Source organism: Nycticebus coucang, chromosome 3 (assembly GCF_027406575.1).
Source record: "Nycticebus coucang isolate mNycCou1 chromosome 3, mNycCou1.pri, whole genome shotgun sequence".
NCBI classification, from domain to species: Eukaryota; Metazoa; Chordata; class Mammalia; order Primates; family Lorisidae; genus Nycticebus; species Nycticebus coucang.
Genome location: NC_069782.1, coordinates 94,731,717 through 94,747,236, shown reverse-complemented (window position 1 = coordinate 94,747,236; position 15,520 = coordinate 94,731,717). Strand labels below are relative to the sequence as shown.

Genomic DNA, 15,520 nt, shown 5'->3' with positions numbered 1-15,520 from the left:
AGCCTCTGTCTCAAAAAAAAAAAAAAAAAAGATAATATTATAAATTGTCTATTTCCCCCAAATGAATATATAAACTCAATGTAATGCTAATCAAAGCTCCAACATGAACTGATTAACTTAATTAAAATTTCAGATGAAAGAGTAAAATGATGCAAATAACTAAGAAAATTTAGAATAGGAAAACAAAGAGGCATGGAGGTATAGTTTACCTAAAATACATATTGAGGCATGTTATATCTTTTAAATGATAGTAATCAAAACAGTGAAATATTGGTACAGGAACGATTATTGGATCAGATTAGAGAAATCTTTTATATACGGAAATCTGACATGTAATAGAATTAGCATTGTAAATCAGAGGAGAAAGGGCAGGCGTACTATTCAATACATGGTGCTGTTACAGTTGACTTCTCTATATCACCAAAGTAAATTTCAAGCAACTTAAAGAGTAAAAGGTCAAATGCAAAGCTCTAAAAACAAAAGAAAAAAAAGAAATTACATCAGAAACTAAAAGCATTAAGTAGTGCTGCTGAGTCTCTCTTCTTTTGGTTTATAATGTGGGAAGAGAAATCTGATTTTTTTTTTTTTATATATTTTTTTTTGTAGAGACAGAGTCTCACTGTACCACCCTCAGGTAGAGTGCCATGGCGTCACACGGCTCACAGCAACCTCTAACTCTTGGGCTTCCGCGATTCTCTTGCCTCAGCCTCCTGAGTAGCTGGGACTACAGGCGCCCGCCACAACGCCCGGCTATTTTTTGGTTGCAGTTTGGCCGGGGCCGGGTTTGAACCCACCACCCTCGGCATATGGGACCGGCGCCCTACTCACTGAGCCATCTGATTTTTCAATGGACAAATAAATTGTGGTATGTAGTCATACCCTGCATAACAATTTTTCAGTCAAAAATGGACCACTTAAATGACAGTGGTCACAATAAGATTATAATACTCTATTTTTACCATGCCTTTTTCATTTTTAGATATATTTAGATACACAAATAGTTATCATTGTGTTGTAGTTGCCTGCAATATTCGGTACAATAACATGCTATATAGGTTTGTAGCTTAGGAATAATACCTACATACCTAGGTGGTATAGTCTGTCACACACCTAGACTATATAGCCTAGGTGTGTAGTAAACTATACCATTTAGGTTTGTTTACATGCAATCTTTGGTGTTCACGCAGTGGTGAAATCACCTAGTGATGCATTTCTGAGAATGTATTCCCATCATTAAGCAAAGTGTGATTGTGCTATAGGTGTGAGGAGAAAGTTACCCTTTCCCCCAAGAGTTCACTGAAAGATCAACTCACAATTAAGGCTGATTAATAAGAGAAAAGATTTATTTACCATGCACATGGGGAGAAATCACAAAGTGATAACCCATTTTTCCAATGGAGCCAGTTATTTTAATTCATGCCTTTTAGAGAGAAGGGGGAAATTAAAGAGTATAGAGCAAAGAAGGACAAATGGATAGAGGGAAGTAAGATTGACTTGTAAATTAACCTGAGAGTTAGGTATTTACGGCTTGAATGATTTGGGCCAGGTCTATATGGCGTTCTTGACCTTCATCCCTGCATTCCTCTCATGATCCTACATGACTATATACTACAATTTATATTGAGATAACAGGAAAGAGGAAGGGGAGTCATTTGTCCCTTTGATCTTCCCCTCAGGTTAGTCCAGTTTATGCAGATAGAGGGAAAGGTTTTTTACTGTTTCTTGACCTTGAATGGATTTCAATTCAAAATATGACCAGGGAGTCAAATTTGGGGGTGAAGTTTTCTGAGTTCTTTCAGTATTCATACAATGAAATTCTATATAGAAGTTTAAGTGAATGATCCAGAAATATGATTCATCCTGGATAAATCTCAAAGCAGTAATGAGCATAAAAAGCAAGTTGCAATCTCATATGAACTAGACCTGCAGTCATCTGAAGGCTTGATTGAGGCTGGAGGATCTGATTCTAGGATGACTCACTACTAACATGGCTGACAAGTTCATGCTGGCTTTTCGTTGGAGGTACCACTTCTCCATGTTGACTTCTCCATAGGGATGTAGGATTGTTCCTACTGTGTGGCCACTGGATTCCCCCAGAGCAAGTGACCTAAGAGAACAAGGCAGAAGCTACAGTGGTTTTATGACATAGCCTTAGAAGTTATACACCGTCACTTCTATGTTGTATTGGTTATACAGACCAGGCCTTATATGATGTGGGATGGGACTACGTAAGGGCATGAGTGCAGATGATCCTTGACTTAAGATGGTTCCAACTTATGATTTTTTTCAACTTTATGATGGGTTTATCAGGGTATTAAATGTATTTTTTACTTACTATGAATTTCTTGGGATGTGACCCATTGTTAAGTTGAGAAGCATCTAAACTGTCTTCATCCATTTTCTGCTCCTATAACCAAATATCACAGACTGAGTCATTTCAGAAAAGATTTATTTATTTGGGCAACAGTTCTGAAGGCTGGGAAGTCCAAGATTGAGAAGTTACATCCTTTTCATCAGGAACCTGCTCTCTTAATAACTAACCTTCTTCCATGATAATAGGAAAAATCCATTTGTGAGGATAGAACCCTCCTGATCTAATTACCTTTTAAAGTTCCCACCTCTCAACATTATTACAATGGCAACTAAATTTCCACAGGAGTTTTGGAAGAGACAATCAAACCATAGCAAATACCTACAGGCGAGGACCATAGATAGCTATCTTGGAGGCTGGCTATCATGGTACTCATGCAGTGTGTGTTGAGATATGTGTATGTACATACGTGTGTCTTGTCTGCCTGCATCCTTATATGTAAGTATATATCATTGATGGGAATGATAAATATCAACTACTAACTTTAGAATAGTGGTTTCCTTAGGAGAAAGAAAGATCACCCTGCCTTGGTGTGAAAAATTGAACTGGAATAAGGCTAGAATAAAGTAAGGACTGTAATTACAATGTAGCTGATAGAAGAAAGAGGCGGTGGTGGCTTAGACTAAGGTAGTAGAGTTGGAGAGACTGAATATGTTTTAAAAATAGAATGAAAAGACATATTGACTGATGAGGTATGAGGAATGTCAGGTTCTGGTTTTAAAAACACTCAGGGCTGGGAGCAGAAGCTCATACCTGTAATCCCAGCACTCTGGGAGGCCAAGGCAGAAGGATCACTTGAGGCCAGGAGTTCACGATCAGCCTGAGCAAGAGCAAGACCCCATCTCTACTAAAAATAGAAAGAAATTAGCTGGGCTTGGTGGCACAGACCTGCAGGCCCAGCTACTCGGAAGCCTGAGGCAAGAGAATCACTCCAGCCCAGGAGTTGGAGGTTGCAGTGAGGTATGATGACACCACTTCAGTCTGGCTAAGGCAGTGGAGCAAGACTGTTTCAAAAAAAAAAAAAACAAAAATAGGGAAAACCGGTAATTTTCAGACCTAGGAGAATTTTTTGTCTCTAGGAGAAAATGATTTTTTAATCAAATGATGAGATCTAAATTGCACTGGGTTGAACTATGTGACCTTAGGAATATTACTTAACTTTACTCAAATTTATTATTCTTAGCTATTCTAGCCTTATTCCAGTTCAATTTTTCACACCAAGGCAGGGTGATCTTTCTTTCTCCTAAGGAAACCACTATCCTAAAGTTAGTAGTTGATATTTATCATTCCCATCAATGATATATACTTACATATAAGGACGCAGGCAGACAAGACACACGTATGTACATACACATATCTCAACACACAGTGCATGATAGCCAGCCTCCAAGAAGGGTGTTTGTATGATCTCTCTTGCCTTTCCACGTTAAAATTCTATATCTCACATCTGTAAATGTGTAATAAATAAATATTACAGAAAGGAGGGAGGAAAGAAACAGTAGCAAAATTATAAGTCACTGAAATTTATCCATCGTATGAAATTTAGCTCTAGGTAGCTTTGCAGAAAACACCCCACATGTGTTTCCTTATTATACCAGCTCCTTTTCATAGTAATTCCTCAAAATATAGGCAGTCATGTTTATCAGGGGATATATTTTAGTGGAGATTTTACCTATTATTTTGAACACCAACCAACCTCCTGAAGGTATTTTTAAAAGCATTTCATAAACATTTTAACCAAATAACAAACATTTGTATTTTATGATTTTTTTCAACTCCTGTTGCCTCGAAGTCTTTTTTAAAGAATCTATTCCTTCTTCAACCCCAAACGTTTATAGTTCCTGCACTACTTTCCTTAGTCTACACAATTCCATGGCATTTTGTTTTTATGCCTAAATCTGTTGTCATGTTCTGGCTCTGAGCATTCATATTTAGTGTTCCATAATTTCTAGGTTTCTTCTAGGCACACTGCTGTAGAACATATTTGGATATTTCTTATTTTATTCATAAGGAGATTAAAGCAAAAGAGCAAAAACATCTGACCAAAGAGTCACTTGGTACAGTTTACACTTTAAAAGAATATTTTGTCTGTATAGAATAGTAGCTAACAACTGTCATTAGCTTGTATGCCCACTGTGACTACACTACAACCAGCCTTGTATTGTTTATATCGTTAAACTAGAGGGAGGAAGTTTGGTGATTGTTCCACTTGAGTTGCAAACCAAAAAATATAACATTTACATTACAATCTAGTGTGTAGCAAAGAAGGAGACCTGGGGATTTATTTCAAAAGCAGCCTTATAATAAATGTTTATCAGCTCAGAAATGTGTTATTCTGTATAGAGTTTCTCAAAGCTTTCGTATTTCATTCTCCTGAAAAGATATCATGCTCTTTAAAGGAAAAAGTTAAATGAGGTATGAAAGATCTTCATTTTCTCTGTTGACTTTGTCTCCATTATTTTAAAACAGGAAAACTGTTATTTGTGAAACTGATGTTTTAGTGAAATCTTGCAAATATTAAATCATTTATTTCAACTGATTTCTACTTCTTGAGATTTTTGTTATAAAAGTTCGGCATTTGTCCTTCAAACCCACATCAGAAAAAGAGGGACAAGTGGTTTGAGGAGAAGGGAAGAAAAGTTTTTTTATTTTGCCAACAAAGGAAGAAAATGGCAGACAGTGTCTCAAATCCACGTTCTTGTTCTGAACAGAAGCACAGAGCTTTTAAAGGTTCTGATCCCATAATCCCATCTTAGACCGAGACTATCTTGTGGCCTCTGCCCATCCTGTCTTCACCTAAAAAGATCTTGTGACCTTGCCCAGATGATTCCCTCAGGCTATCTCCTGTGGCACAAAGAACAAGAGACAGTCCTTGCCCCTCCTGACCACTGGCTTGAGGTAGGGAGGCAGGCTTCAGTTGCCAAAAAGCTGGGCAGACAGAAAAATATTTTTGCTATTTTTTTCCCAAGCCATTCCTTCTGCAAGAGTCTGTGGTTAGTTACTCTTTTGTCATATATAAAAAAGGCATAATGGGGGGTAAAAATACAAAGCGAATAAAGTTAATTACTTAATGATGATCACCCCGTCATTATTATTCCCTATAGAAGATAGAAATATTCACATCAGTGGCTCTGATTTCAAGTGTAGGGGTGAGGCGAAACTTGTTTTTTCCTCCAAAAGTTTGCTGAAAGATCAACTCACAATTAAGGCAGATTAATAAGAGAAAATATGTATTTACCATGCACGTGAGGAGAAATCACAGAATAATAACCCAAATTTTCTTTTTTTTTTGGTTTTTGGCCAGGGCTGGGTTTGAACCCGCCACCTCCGGCATATGGGACCGGCGCCCTACTCCTTGAGCCACAGGCGCCGCCCAATAACCCAGATTTTCAATGGAGTTCAGATATTTTTGTATTTGCCTTTTATAGGGGAGGGGGGAAATTGAAGAGTATGGGGTAATAAATGGTTGCTACAGAGGGTGAATTGATGGGGGAAGGGAAAGATCAACTTGTAAAGATGAACCTGAGACATATGAAAAATGCTCATCATCTTTAATCATCAGAGAAATGCAAATCAAAACTACTTTGAGATATCATCTAACTCCAATGAGACTAACCTATATCACAAAATCTCAAGACCAGAGATGTTGGCGCAGATGTGGAGAAAAGGGAACACTTTTGCACTGCTGGTGGGAATGCAAACTAATACATTCCTTTTGGAAAGATATATGGAGAACACTTAGAGATCTAAAAATAGATCTGCCATTCAATCCTGTAATTCCTCTGCTGGGCATATACCCAGAAGACCAAAAACCACATCATAACAAAGATATTTGTACCAGAATCTTTAGTGCAGCCCTATTCATAATTGCTAAGTCATGGAAAAAACCCAAGTGCCCATTGATCCACGAATGGATTAACAAATTGTGGTATATGTACACCATGGAATACTATGCAGCCTTGAAGAAAGATGGAGACTTTACCTCTTTCATGTTTACATGGATGGAACTGGAACATACTCTTCTCAGTAAAGTGTCTCAAGAATGGAAGAAAAAATATCCAATGTATTCACCCCTACTATGAAACTAACTTAGGACCTTCACATGAAAGCTATAACCAAGTTACAACCTAAGAACAGGGGGAAGGGGGAGGGGGTAGAGGGAGGGGGATTGAAAGGATCACACCTGTGGTGCATCTTACAAGGGTACATGTGAGCCTTGGCAAATGTGGAATGTAAATGTCTTGGCAAAGTAACTAAGAAAATGCCAGGAGGGCTATGTCAACTAATGAGATGAAAATGTGTCAAATATTCTATGAACCAAGTGTATGGTGCCCCATGATCATATTGATGTACACAGCTATGATTTAATAAAAATAAATAAATAAATAAAGATCAACCTGAGAAACAGATATTATATTTTATATGATTTGGGCCATGTCTGCTTGAATTCTTGACCTTCATTCTTGCAATATATTGAGATAACAGGAAGGGGAAGGAAAGTCAGGTGTTCCCTTTGAGCTTCCCATCTAGTCAGTCCAGTTTATGCAGATAGAAGGAAAGGCCCTCCTAATAGTTCTTGACCTTGAATGGCCTTCAATTTAAAATATTCTTTATACCAGGGAGTCATATTTTAGGATGAAATTTCCTGAGTTCCTTCATAAGGAAATACTGGATTGACTGCTAAGATTCTTTTAGAAAAGAGAAGGGAAATTTAAGGGCAAGTTTTTTGAAGGAAAAAGAAAGCATAACAATGTACCTTTTGACTCTTAAAAGATGATAAAGAAACATTATCACTTATGTATCAGGTAGTATGCTAAGTGTTTTAAATGATTTCTTTCACTTATTCCTCACAAACGGTCTACGAATTAGGGATTAAACCTTTTTCACTTTTTTGAGACAGAATCTCACTCTGTCACCCTTGGTAGTGTGCTGTCACATATAGCTCACAGCAAGGATTCAGTCCCAAATTTGACTCTAAAGCCTGTTGTCTTTTCTCACTGCTAACATCATCTTTAAATGCTTATTTGCTCATGTAAAATGGTTTTATTTAAAAATTTATTTATTTACAAAATTCATTTGAAAATTATCCTGAGAGAGGGTTATTCTAACAATATTTTACTGACTAAGGCTCTGTAAATCAAGATTTCAGAGGAAATTAAGAATTCTATGCCATACTGTTGCAGAAAAACTCTTCAATTATATAGTTTATCTTAATGTTTCCCTTCATAACATTTTGTTATAAAATCCTAATTGAGCTTTGGCTTCTAACTAAGCTCAGGAAGATATTCAAGAGAAAATAAAAGGACTGGCATGAGCAAGAGCAAGGTCACATCTTTACAAAAAAATAGAAAAATTAACCAGACATGGTAGCACATGGCTGTAGACCCAACTACTCAGGAGGCTTAGGGAGGAGGATCCTTTGAGCCCAGGAGTTGAAGGCTGCTATGATCTATGATGACATGACTATACTCTAACCTGGGTGACAGAGACTCTGTCTTAAAAATGTGGCTTCAACTTACAATGAAATCTAATTATCATATGATTGTGAATCTTTTTCATTCAGATGTGACAGTGGTTTATCAAAATGGGTTACCTGTGATATCTGTGAGGCTACCATCCCGACGTGAACGATGCCAATTCACACTCAAACCTATCTCTGACTCTGTTGGTGTGTTTTTACGACAATTACAAGAAGAAGATCGGGGAATTGACAGAGTTGCCATCTATTCACCAGGTATGGTCACCTTGATTATTATTCCCTCCCACTCTTCATTTCCCCCCAAACCTTATCTAGAGACATATGTACACATACTCCAAAAGAATCCTATATAGTAAACTTTAAAAAACATATTTTACTTAGCAGCTGCCAGGAGAGAAAGTAATTTCTTTTCCAGTGGTTCTCATAATTGTTCAGTTTTGGAAAATGTATGTACATAGTGAATCTCATTCAAAAACAACTCACATATAATGTATGGGCAAGGATGAACCAATCACTTGTTTTATATATGTGTGTGTGTGTGTAAATCACCCTGGGTTTGAGTGCAATGGCATCATCATAGCTCACAGCACCCTCCTCATGCCTCACCTTCCTGAGTAGCTGGGCCTATAGGCACCTGCCACAAAGTTCAGATAATTCTTCTTTTTTTCTTTTAATAGAGACAGGTCTCACTCTTGGTCAGGCTGGTATCAAACTCCTAAGCTCAAGCAATCTCCCTATCTCAGCCTCCCAGACTGCTAGGGTTATAGGTGTGAGCCACCACATCTGGCCCACATGTTAATATATACATAAACAGATGTATGATATAACATTTGTTTCATTTATTTTTATTTATATATACACATATACACACAAACACATACATACATACACACACACATATATATATAATTTTTTTTTTTTTTTGAGACAAAGTCTTACTTGGTTGCCCTTGGTAGAGTGCTGTGGTGTCATAGCTCACAGCAACCTCAAATTCTTGGGCTCAAACTATCCTCTTGCCTCAGCCTTCTGAGTAGCTGGGACTGTTGGACTACAGACACCGGCCACAATGCCCTGCTATTTTTAGAGGCAGGGTGTCACTCTGGCTCAGGCTGGTCTCGGACTTCCGAACTCAAGCAATCCACCGGTCTGGGCCTCCCTGAGTTCTGGGATTACAGGCATGAGCCACCACTCCCAGCCACACGTTATATTATTAAGACTTTCTATCATTACTTCGGGTGTAGAATACATTTTTCTAGTGGTTGAGCCCTTATCTCTGGAGATAGGAAATGTTAGAACTTCTTTTTAGATCTTCTTATGTCTTTCACATGAACATTTTCCAAAATAAAGAGTTATGTGATTTGAAAAGAATATAAAATAAGGCACTTAAATTCCCATTTGATATAGCGTCTGTTTCATTTATTTATATTTTAAGAGCTTTAAGTTTTTTCTCCCTTTTAGTTTGAAAAATTTCAAACCTACAGAAAACTTGAAAGAGGATTAGTCCAGTGAGTTCCTGATTTCCCTTCACCAAGACTCACCAATTTTTTTATTGTTTCAGGTTCATTGAGGGTACAAAGAATTAGGTTACACTATTTACATTTGTTAGGTAAAGTCTCTCTTATAGTTGTGTCCTGCCCCTAAGAGGTATGCCTTACACCATAACTCCCCATTTTCCTCCCTCCTCCTCCTCCACACTCCCTCTTTCCCCTGCCCCCCACCTTGAATTGATTTGAGTTTTTCTCTTATGAAGGTATGTATTAGATGATGGAGTCTACTGGCTTCATATTAGAATTGATTACATTGGATTCTTGCGTCTCCATTCTTATGGTACTTTACTAAGAAGAATATATTCCAACTCTATCCAGGATAATACAAAAGGTGTAAAATTTCCATCTTTTTTAATAGCTAAATAATATTCCCTGGTATATACATATATCACAGCTTGTTAGTCTATTCCTGGGTTGGTGAGCATTTAGGTTGTTTCCACATCTTGGCAATTATAAATTGAGCTGTGATAAACAGTCTAGTGCAAATGTCCTTATGATAAAATGATTTTTTTGTTTGTTTGTTTGTTTGCTGTTTTTTTGGCTGGAGCTGGGTTTGAACCTGCCACCTCCGGTGTATGGGGCCAGTGCCCTACTCCTTTGAGCCACAGGCATCATCCAAAATGATTTTTTTTCTTCTGGGTGGATACCTACTAATGGAATTGCAGGATCAAATGGGAGATCTAATTTGAGTTGTTTGAGGATTCTCCATACTTCCTTCCAAAAAAGGTTGTATTAGTTTGTAGTCCCACCAATAGTGTAAAAGTGTTTCCTCTCTCCACATCCATGCCAGCATCTGTAGCTTTGAGACTTTGTGATGTGGGCTATTCTCACTGGGGTTAGGTGATATCTCAGGGTGGTTTTGATTTGCATTTCTCTGATGATTAGGAACAAGAAGCATTTTTTCAAATGTATGTTAGCCATTAAATTCACCAATTATTAAGAATTGCCACATATCTACATTTAAGTAGTTTATGTATACTTAATATCCAATTCATCTGGCAATATAATTAGTAGACCATCTTGGTATACTTTGCTAACCTTATCATCTGTCCACTGAATTACTGGCAACTAATCAGTGACCATATTGAAAAGTACTATGTTAGAAAATATTGTTTTTCACTCAACCAGCTTCCATCATAGACAAATGTAAGAAGTCCATATTACTCTCTCAGTGACCATAGCTTCCCAACTGACACCTATAGATTAATAACCAATATTTATTTCAATTACTTATACAGTTCTACTGGAAAAGCATGTTGTTAAATCTTCACAGACTTGAGGCCTAAAACAAAGAGCATTAGACGATCTAAATGTTGTTCAGCATAAAACTGGGGTATGAGACAAAAAGTTAACTGAAGTTTAAAAGGGAAGAAGTAATTTTTAAAAATAATCTTGAGGATTGTATTTTCTTGATCATTCTTGAATAATTATGGACATAAGACAAATTTCGTTTAATATTTTTACAGATGGCGTTCGAGTTGCTGCCTCAACAGGAATAGACCTCCTCCTCCTTGATGACTTTAAGCTGGTCATTAATGACTTAACATATCATGTACGGCCACCCAAAAGAGGTAAAAAAAGGAGCCTTTATAAGCAAACAGAAATATGAAAATGGCTTTTGGAAAAAAAATTGTTTTCCCCTGGGTAACACTGAGAGACAGACAATATTCAAAGAACATTGAAAGTTTTACATACAGATAAGGCACTGTTGTTTTATCATTATTATTTCAGGTTAATGTGAAGATACAAACAACTAGGTTACAGTGTTTGCACGTGTTAGGTAGAGTCCCTCTTGTAGTTGTGTCCTGCATCTAGGTGTGCCATATACCCGTATATTGTGCCCATTAAGTGGAAGCACACCAATTCCCTGTCCTCTTCCCCTCCACTTGAATTGAATTGAGTTTTTCTCTTATGTGGGTGTGTATTAGATTGTCTGCTGTTTTCATATTAGTATTGAGTACATTGGATATTTGCTTTTCCATTCTTATGATACTTTACTAAGGAGAATGTGTTTCAGCTCCATCCAGGCTAATACAAAAGATGTAAAGTCTCCATCTTTTTATGACTGAATAGTAGTATTCCATGGTATACATACACAACAGATTGTTAATCCATTCCTCGGTTAATGGAACATTTAGGTTGTTTCCACATCTTGGCGATTGTAAATTGAACTGTGCAAACAATCTAATGCAAATGTCTTTATGATAGAATGATTTTTTTTTCTTCTGAGTATAGATGCCTAGTAATGGGATTGCAGTATCAAATGGGAAGTCTAATTTGATTTTTTTTGTTTGTTTGTTTTTTAGGGACAGAGTCTCACTTTGTCACCCTGGGTAGACTGCCGTGGCATCACAGCTCACGGCAACCTCTAGCTCTTGAGCTTAGGCGATTCTCTTGCCTTAGCCTCCCAAGTAGCAGGTGCCCACCACAACGCCTGGGTATTTTTTTGTTGCAGTTTGGCCGGGGCCAGGTTTAAACCCGCCACCCTTGGTATATGGGGCTGGCACCCTGCTCACTGAGCCACAGGCACCACCCTAATTTGAATTCTTTAAGGATTCTCCATGCTTCTTTCCAAAGAAGCTGTGTTAGTTTGTAGTCCCAACAGTATAAAAGTGTTCCCCTCTTTGCACATCTGTGCCACAATATCTGCAACTTTGGGACTTTGTGACATGGGCTATTCTCTTTGAGATTAGGTGATATCTCAGGGTGGTTTTAATTTGCATTTCTCTGATGACTAGGGATGATGAGCATTTTTTCATAGGTTTATTAGCCATTCTTCTGTCTTCCTCAGAAAAGGTTCTTTTCATGTCTCTTTCCCAGTGATAAATGGAATTTTTTGCTCTTTTTTTTTGTTGTTGTTGGTTAATTTGAGTTCTCTGTAGACCCTAATTGTCAAGCCTTTGTCAGATTCATAACGTGCAAATATCTTTTTCCATTCTGAAGGTTGTCTATTTACTTTAATTGTTGTTTCCTTAGCTGTGCAAAAGCTTTTCAGTTTAATTAAGTCCCATTTGCTTATTTTTGTTTTTGTTGAAATTGCTGCTGAAGTCTTTGTCATAAAATATTTCCCCAGGCAGATATCTTGGGGAGTTTTTCCCACACTTTCTTCTATGATTTTTGTTGCTTCATGTCTTAGATTTAAATCTTTTATCCATCTTGAGTCGATTTTTATGAGTATTGAAAGGTGTGGGTCTCATTTCAGTCTTTTACATGTTGTTATCCAGTTCTCCCAGCACCATTTATCGAATAGGAATTCTTTTCCCCAGTGTATGCTTTTATTTGGTTTATCAAAGATGAGATGGCGATAAGAGACTAGTTTCATCTCTTGGATTTCTGTTTGGTTCCATATGTCTACATCTCTCTTTATGTGCCAATACCATGCTGTGATCACTGTGATCACATGTTGTAATGTAACCTAAAGTCTAGTAGAGTGATGCTTCCAGCTTTTTTCTTTTTTTTTTTTTGTTACTAAAAATTGCCTTTGCTATGTGAGGTTTTTTCTGGTTCCATACAAAATGAAGAATTTTTTTTTTCCCAGTTCTTCCAAGTATGATGTTGGTATTTTAATGGGAATTGCATTGAATCTGTAGGTTGCTTTGGGTAGTATAGACATTTTAACAATGTTGATTCTTCCCATCCAAGAGCATGGTATGTTCTTCCATTTGTTAATGTCTTCTGCTATTTTTTTTCTTAGGGTTTCATAATTCTCTTTGTGGAGATCCTTACCTCTTTTGTTAGGTATGTTCCTAGGTATTTCATTGTCTTTGAAGCTCTTGTGAAGGCAATTGTGTCTTTGATTAGCTTCTGAACTTTGCTGTTATTGGCATATACAAAGACTACTGATTTGTAGACATTGATTTTATACCCTGAGACATTACTATATTTCCTAATCACTTCCAGGAGTCTTCCTTGAGTCTCTGGGGTTCAATAAGTATAACATCATATCATCAGCAAAGAGCAAGAGTTTGACCTCCTCTGCCCCCATTTGGATGCCCTTTATCCTTCTCTTGCCTTGCATTGGCTATAACTTCCAACACTATGTTGAACAGTACTGGCAATAGAGGACATCCTTGTCTGGTTGTAGTTCTAAGTGGACAAGCTTTCAGTTTTATTCCATTCAGTATGATACTAACTGTAGGTTTGTCATAGAGGGCTTTAATCAGTATAAGAAATGTGCCACCTAGACCTATATTCTTAAGTGTTCTTATTAGAAAAGGATGCTGAATTTTGACAAATGCTTTCTTGGCATCTATTAAGAGGATCATATGGTCTTTGTTTTTGTGTTTATTGATATGGTGAATTACATTTATGAATTTGTATATGTTAAACCAGCCTTGCATCCCTGGGATGAAGCCTACTTGATCGTGATGTATAATTTTTTTAATGTGTAGTATCCCATGGGTTTTGGTAACTTGTGTCTTCATTGTTGTTATTTTAAGGAATTTAATAATTTCGTCCTTTATCTCTTCCTGACCCAACTGCCATCAGTATAAGGTTATTTAATTTCCATACCTTTGAGTGGAGATGAAAAAAAAAACAATTTTTTTTTAAACAGTCTCACTATGTCACCCTCAGTAGAGTACTGTGGTGTCATAGCTCACAGCAACCTCAAACTCTTAGGCTTAAGCTATTCTCTTGCCTCAGCCTCCCAGGTAGCTGGGATTGTAGGCGCCTGCCACAAAGCCCAGCTATTTTTATGTTGTAATTGTCATTGTTGTCTGTGGGCCGGGCCAGGATGGAACCCTCCAGCCACAGTGTATGTGGGTGGCACCCTAGCTGCTGAGCTATAGACACCAAGGCAGCAGCTAAGACACCAGCCACATACACCAGAGCTGGTGGGTTCAAATCCAGCCCGGGGCCTGCCAAACAACAATGATAGCTACAACCAAAAAATGGCCAGGTGTTATGGCAGGTGCCTGTAGTCCCAGCTACTTGGGAGGCTGAGGCAAGAGAATCACTTGAGCCCAGGAGTTGGAGGTTGCTGTGAGCCATGATGCCACAGCAACTCTATCCAGGGCGACAGCTTGAGGCTCTGTCTCAAAAAAAAAAAACCTCTTGAGCTTAAGCCAACTTTCTTAGGAGGCGCATCAAACAGTTCCCCTTCACAGCAAAGTGGCCTTCCCAGGAGTGTGGGGCCCATTCAGCTCATCCTAAGGATGGTTGTCTGAGCTCAGCAGGCACATCACAGCTGACCATGCACTAGGCCCCTGTAGACTGTTCCTCCCATATTGTCTTACCACAATGGCGACACCCTGCCTGTATCCAAACCGTTGGGAGTTCTACCCTTCCTGGCACTCAGTTCCAGCTGCTGCATGCTGTTTGAATTCACTGCCTCATTCAGTCCCCTCCAAGGCATCTCCAGTGAATAGCTCAATCCTTAATTAAAAAACTGCAGGACAGCTTTTCTGTCCCCAGTCTTCTGTGGGAGGGACCAGCCAGCTGTCCTCTGCCAGTATCCAGTGGTGGCAGTATCCACCTTCTTTGCTGGTCTTCCTCAGCTCCAGACCTTCTTGTTGGCTCCTGGTATCTTCTACTGCTTTACTGTGCCCCCAGAGTGATATTTCTGGGTAGGTTCCCCCAGCCAGAGGTGGCTAGAGTTCTCTCTCCCCTGTTTCACTGCAAGTAGCTGGTAAGAAGATGACTCTAATCTGCCATCTTGCTCCCCCGACCCCCGCCAGATAGGCACTGTTTCAGTTGAAAAGCTCATAGTATCTGATACTTGCCTAAGACATTGACTAAAAACCATTTAGATTCGACCTAGATATTGGAATGCTTTATTATCAGACATCATTTCTTTATTTCACGTAATTGAATATCTTACATAACTTAAGCTTCTTCCTTTCATATTGTTTAAAAGTCGTCTTATTTTAATAATACTACAAAGAGAAATCTTTCTAAGATAAACTATGTGTTCTTTGTTCTTTTAAATATTGTTACAGATATTAATCCCTTTTCTTTTTTTGATTACTCAAAATCAGCAGTCTAAAAGCCAATTATTGTACACTAATAATCCTTAGTAGCTTTTGACATACATATGCTTTATCTTCAAGTGAGGTGTTCAGATACTGAGATGGCAAAGAATGGGGCACAAAGTTCAGGAAATCACAAAAGAAGCTTACATTA

At 38.0% G+C, this 15,520-nt stretch overlaps 1 protein-coding gene across 3 annotated transcripts in view; it reads left to right on the top strand.

The window, feature by feature from the left end:
- MCU (mitochondrial calcium uniporter) overlaps positions 1-15,520 on the top strand; it is a 211,202-nt gene that overhangs the window by 158,376 nt on the left and 37,306 nt on the right. For all 3 annotated transcript variants that reach the window (XM_053584296.1, XM_053584295.1, XM_053584294.1), the window contains exons 3-4: positions 7,935-8,105; positions 10,864-10,968. In XM_053584296.1, coding sequence (XP_053440271.1) covers positions 7,935-8,105; positions 10,864-10,968 — 276 coding nt within the window. The remainder of the gene's footprint in view (positions 1-7,934; positions 8,106-10,863; positions 10,969-15,520) is intronic.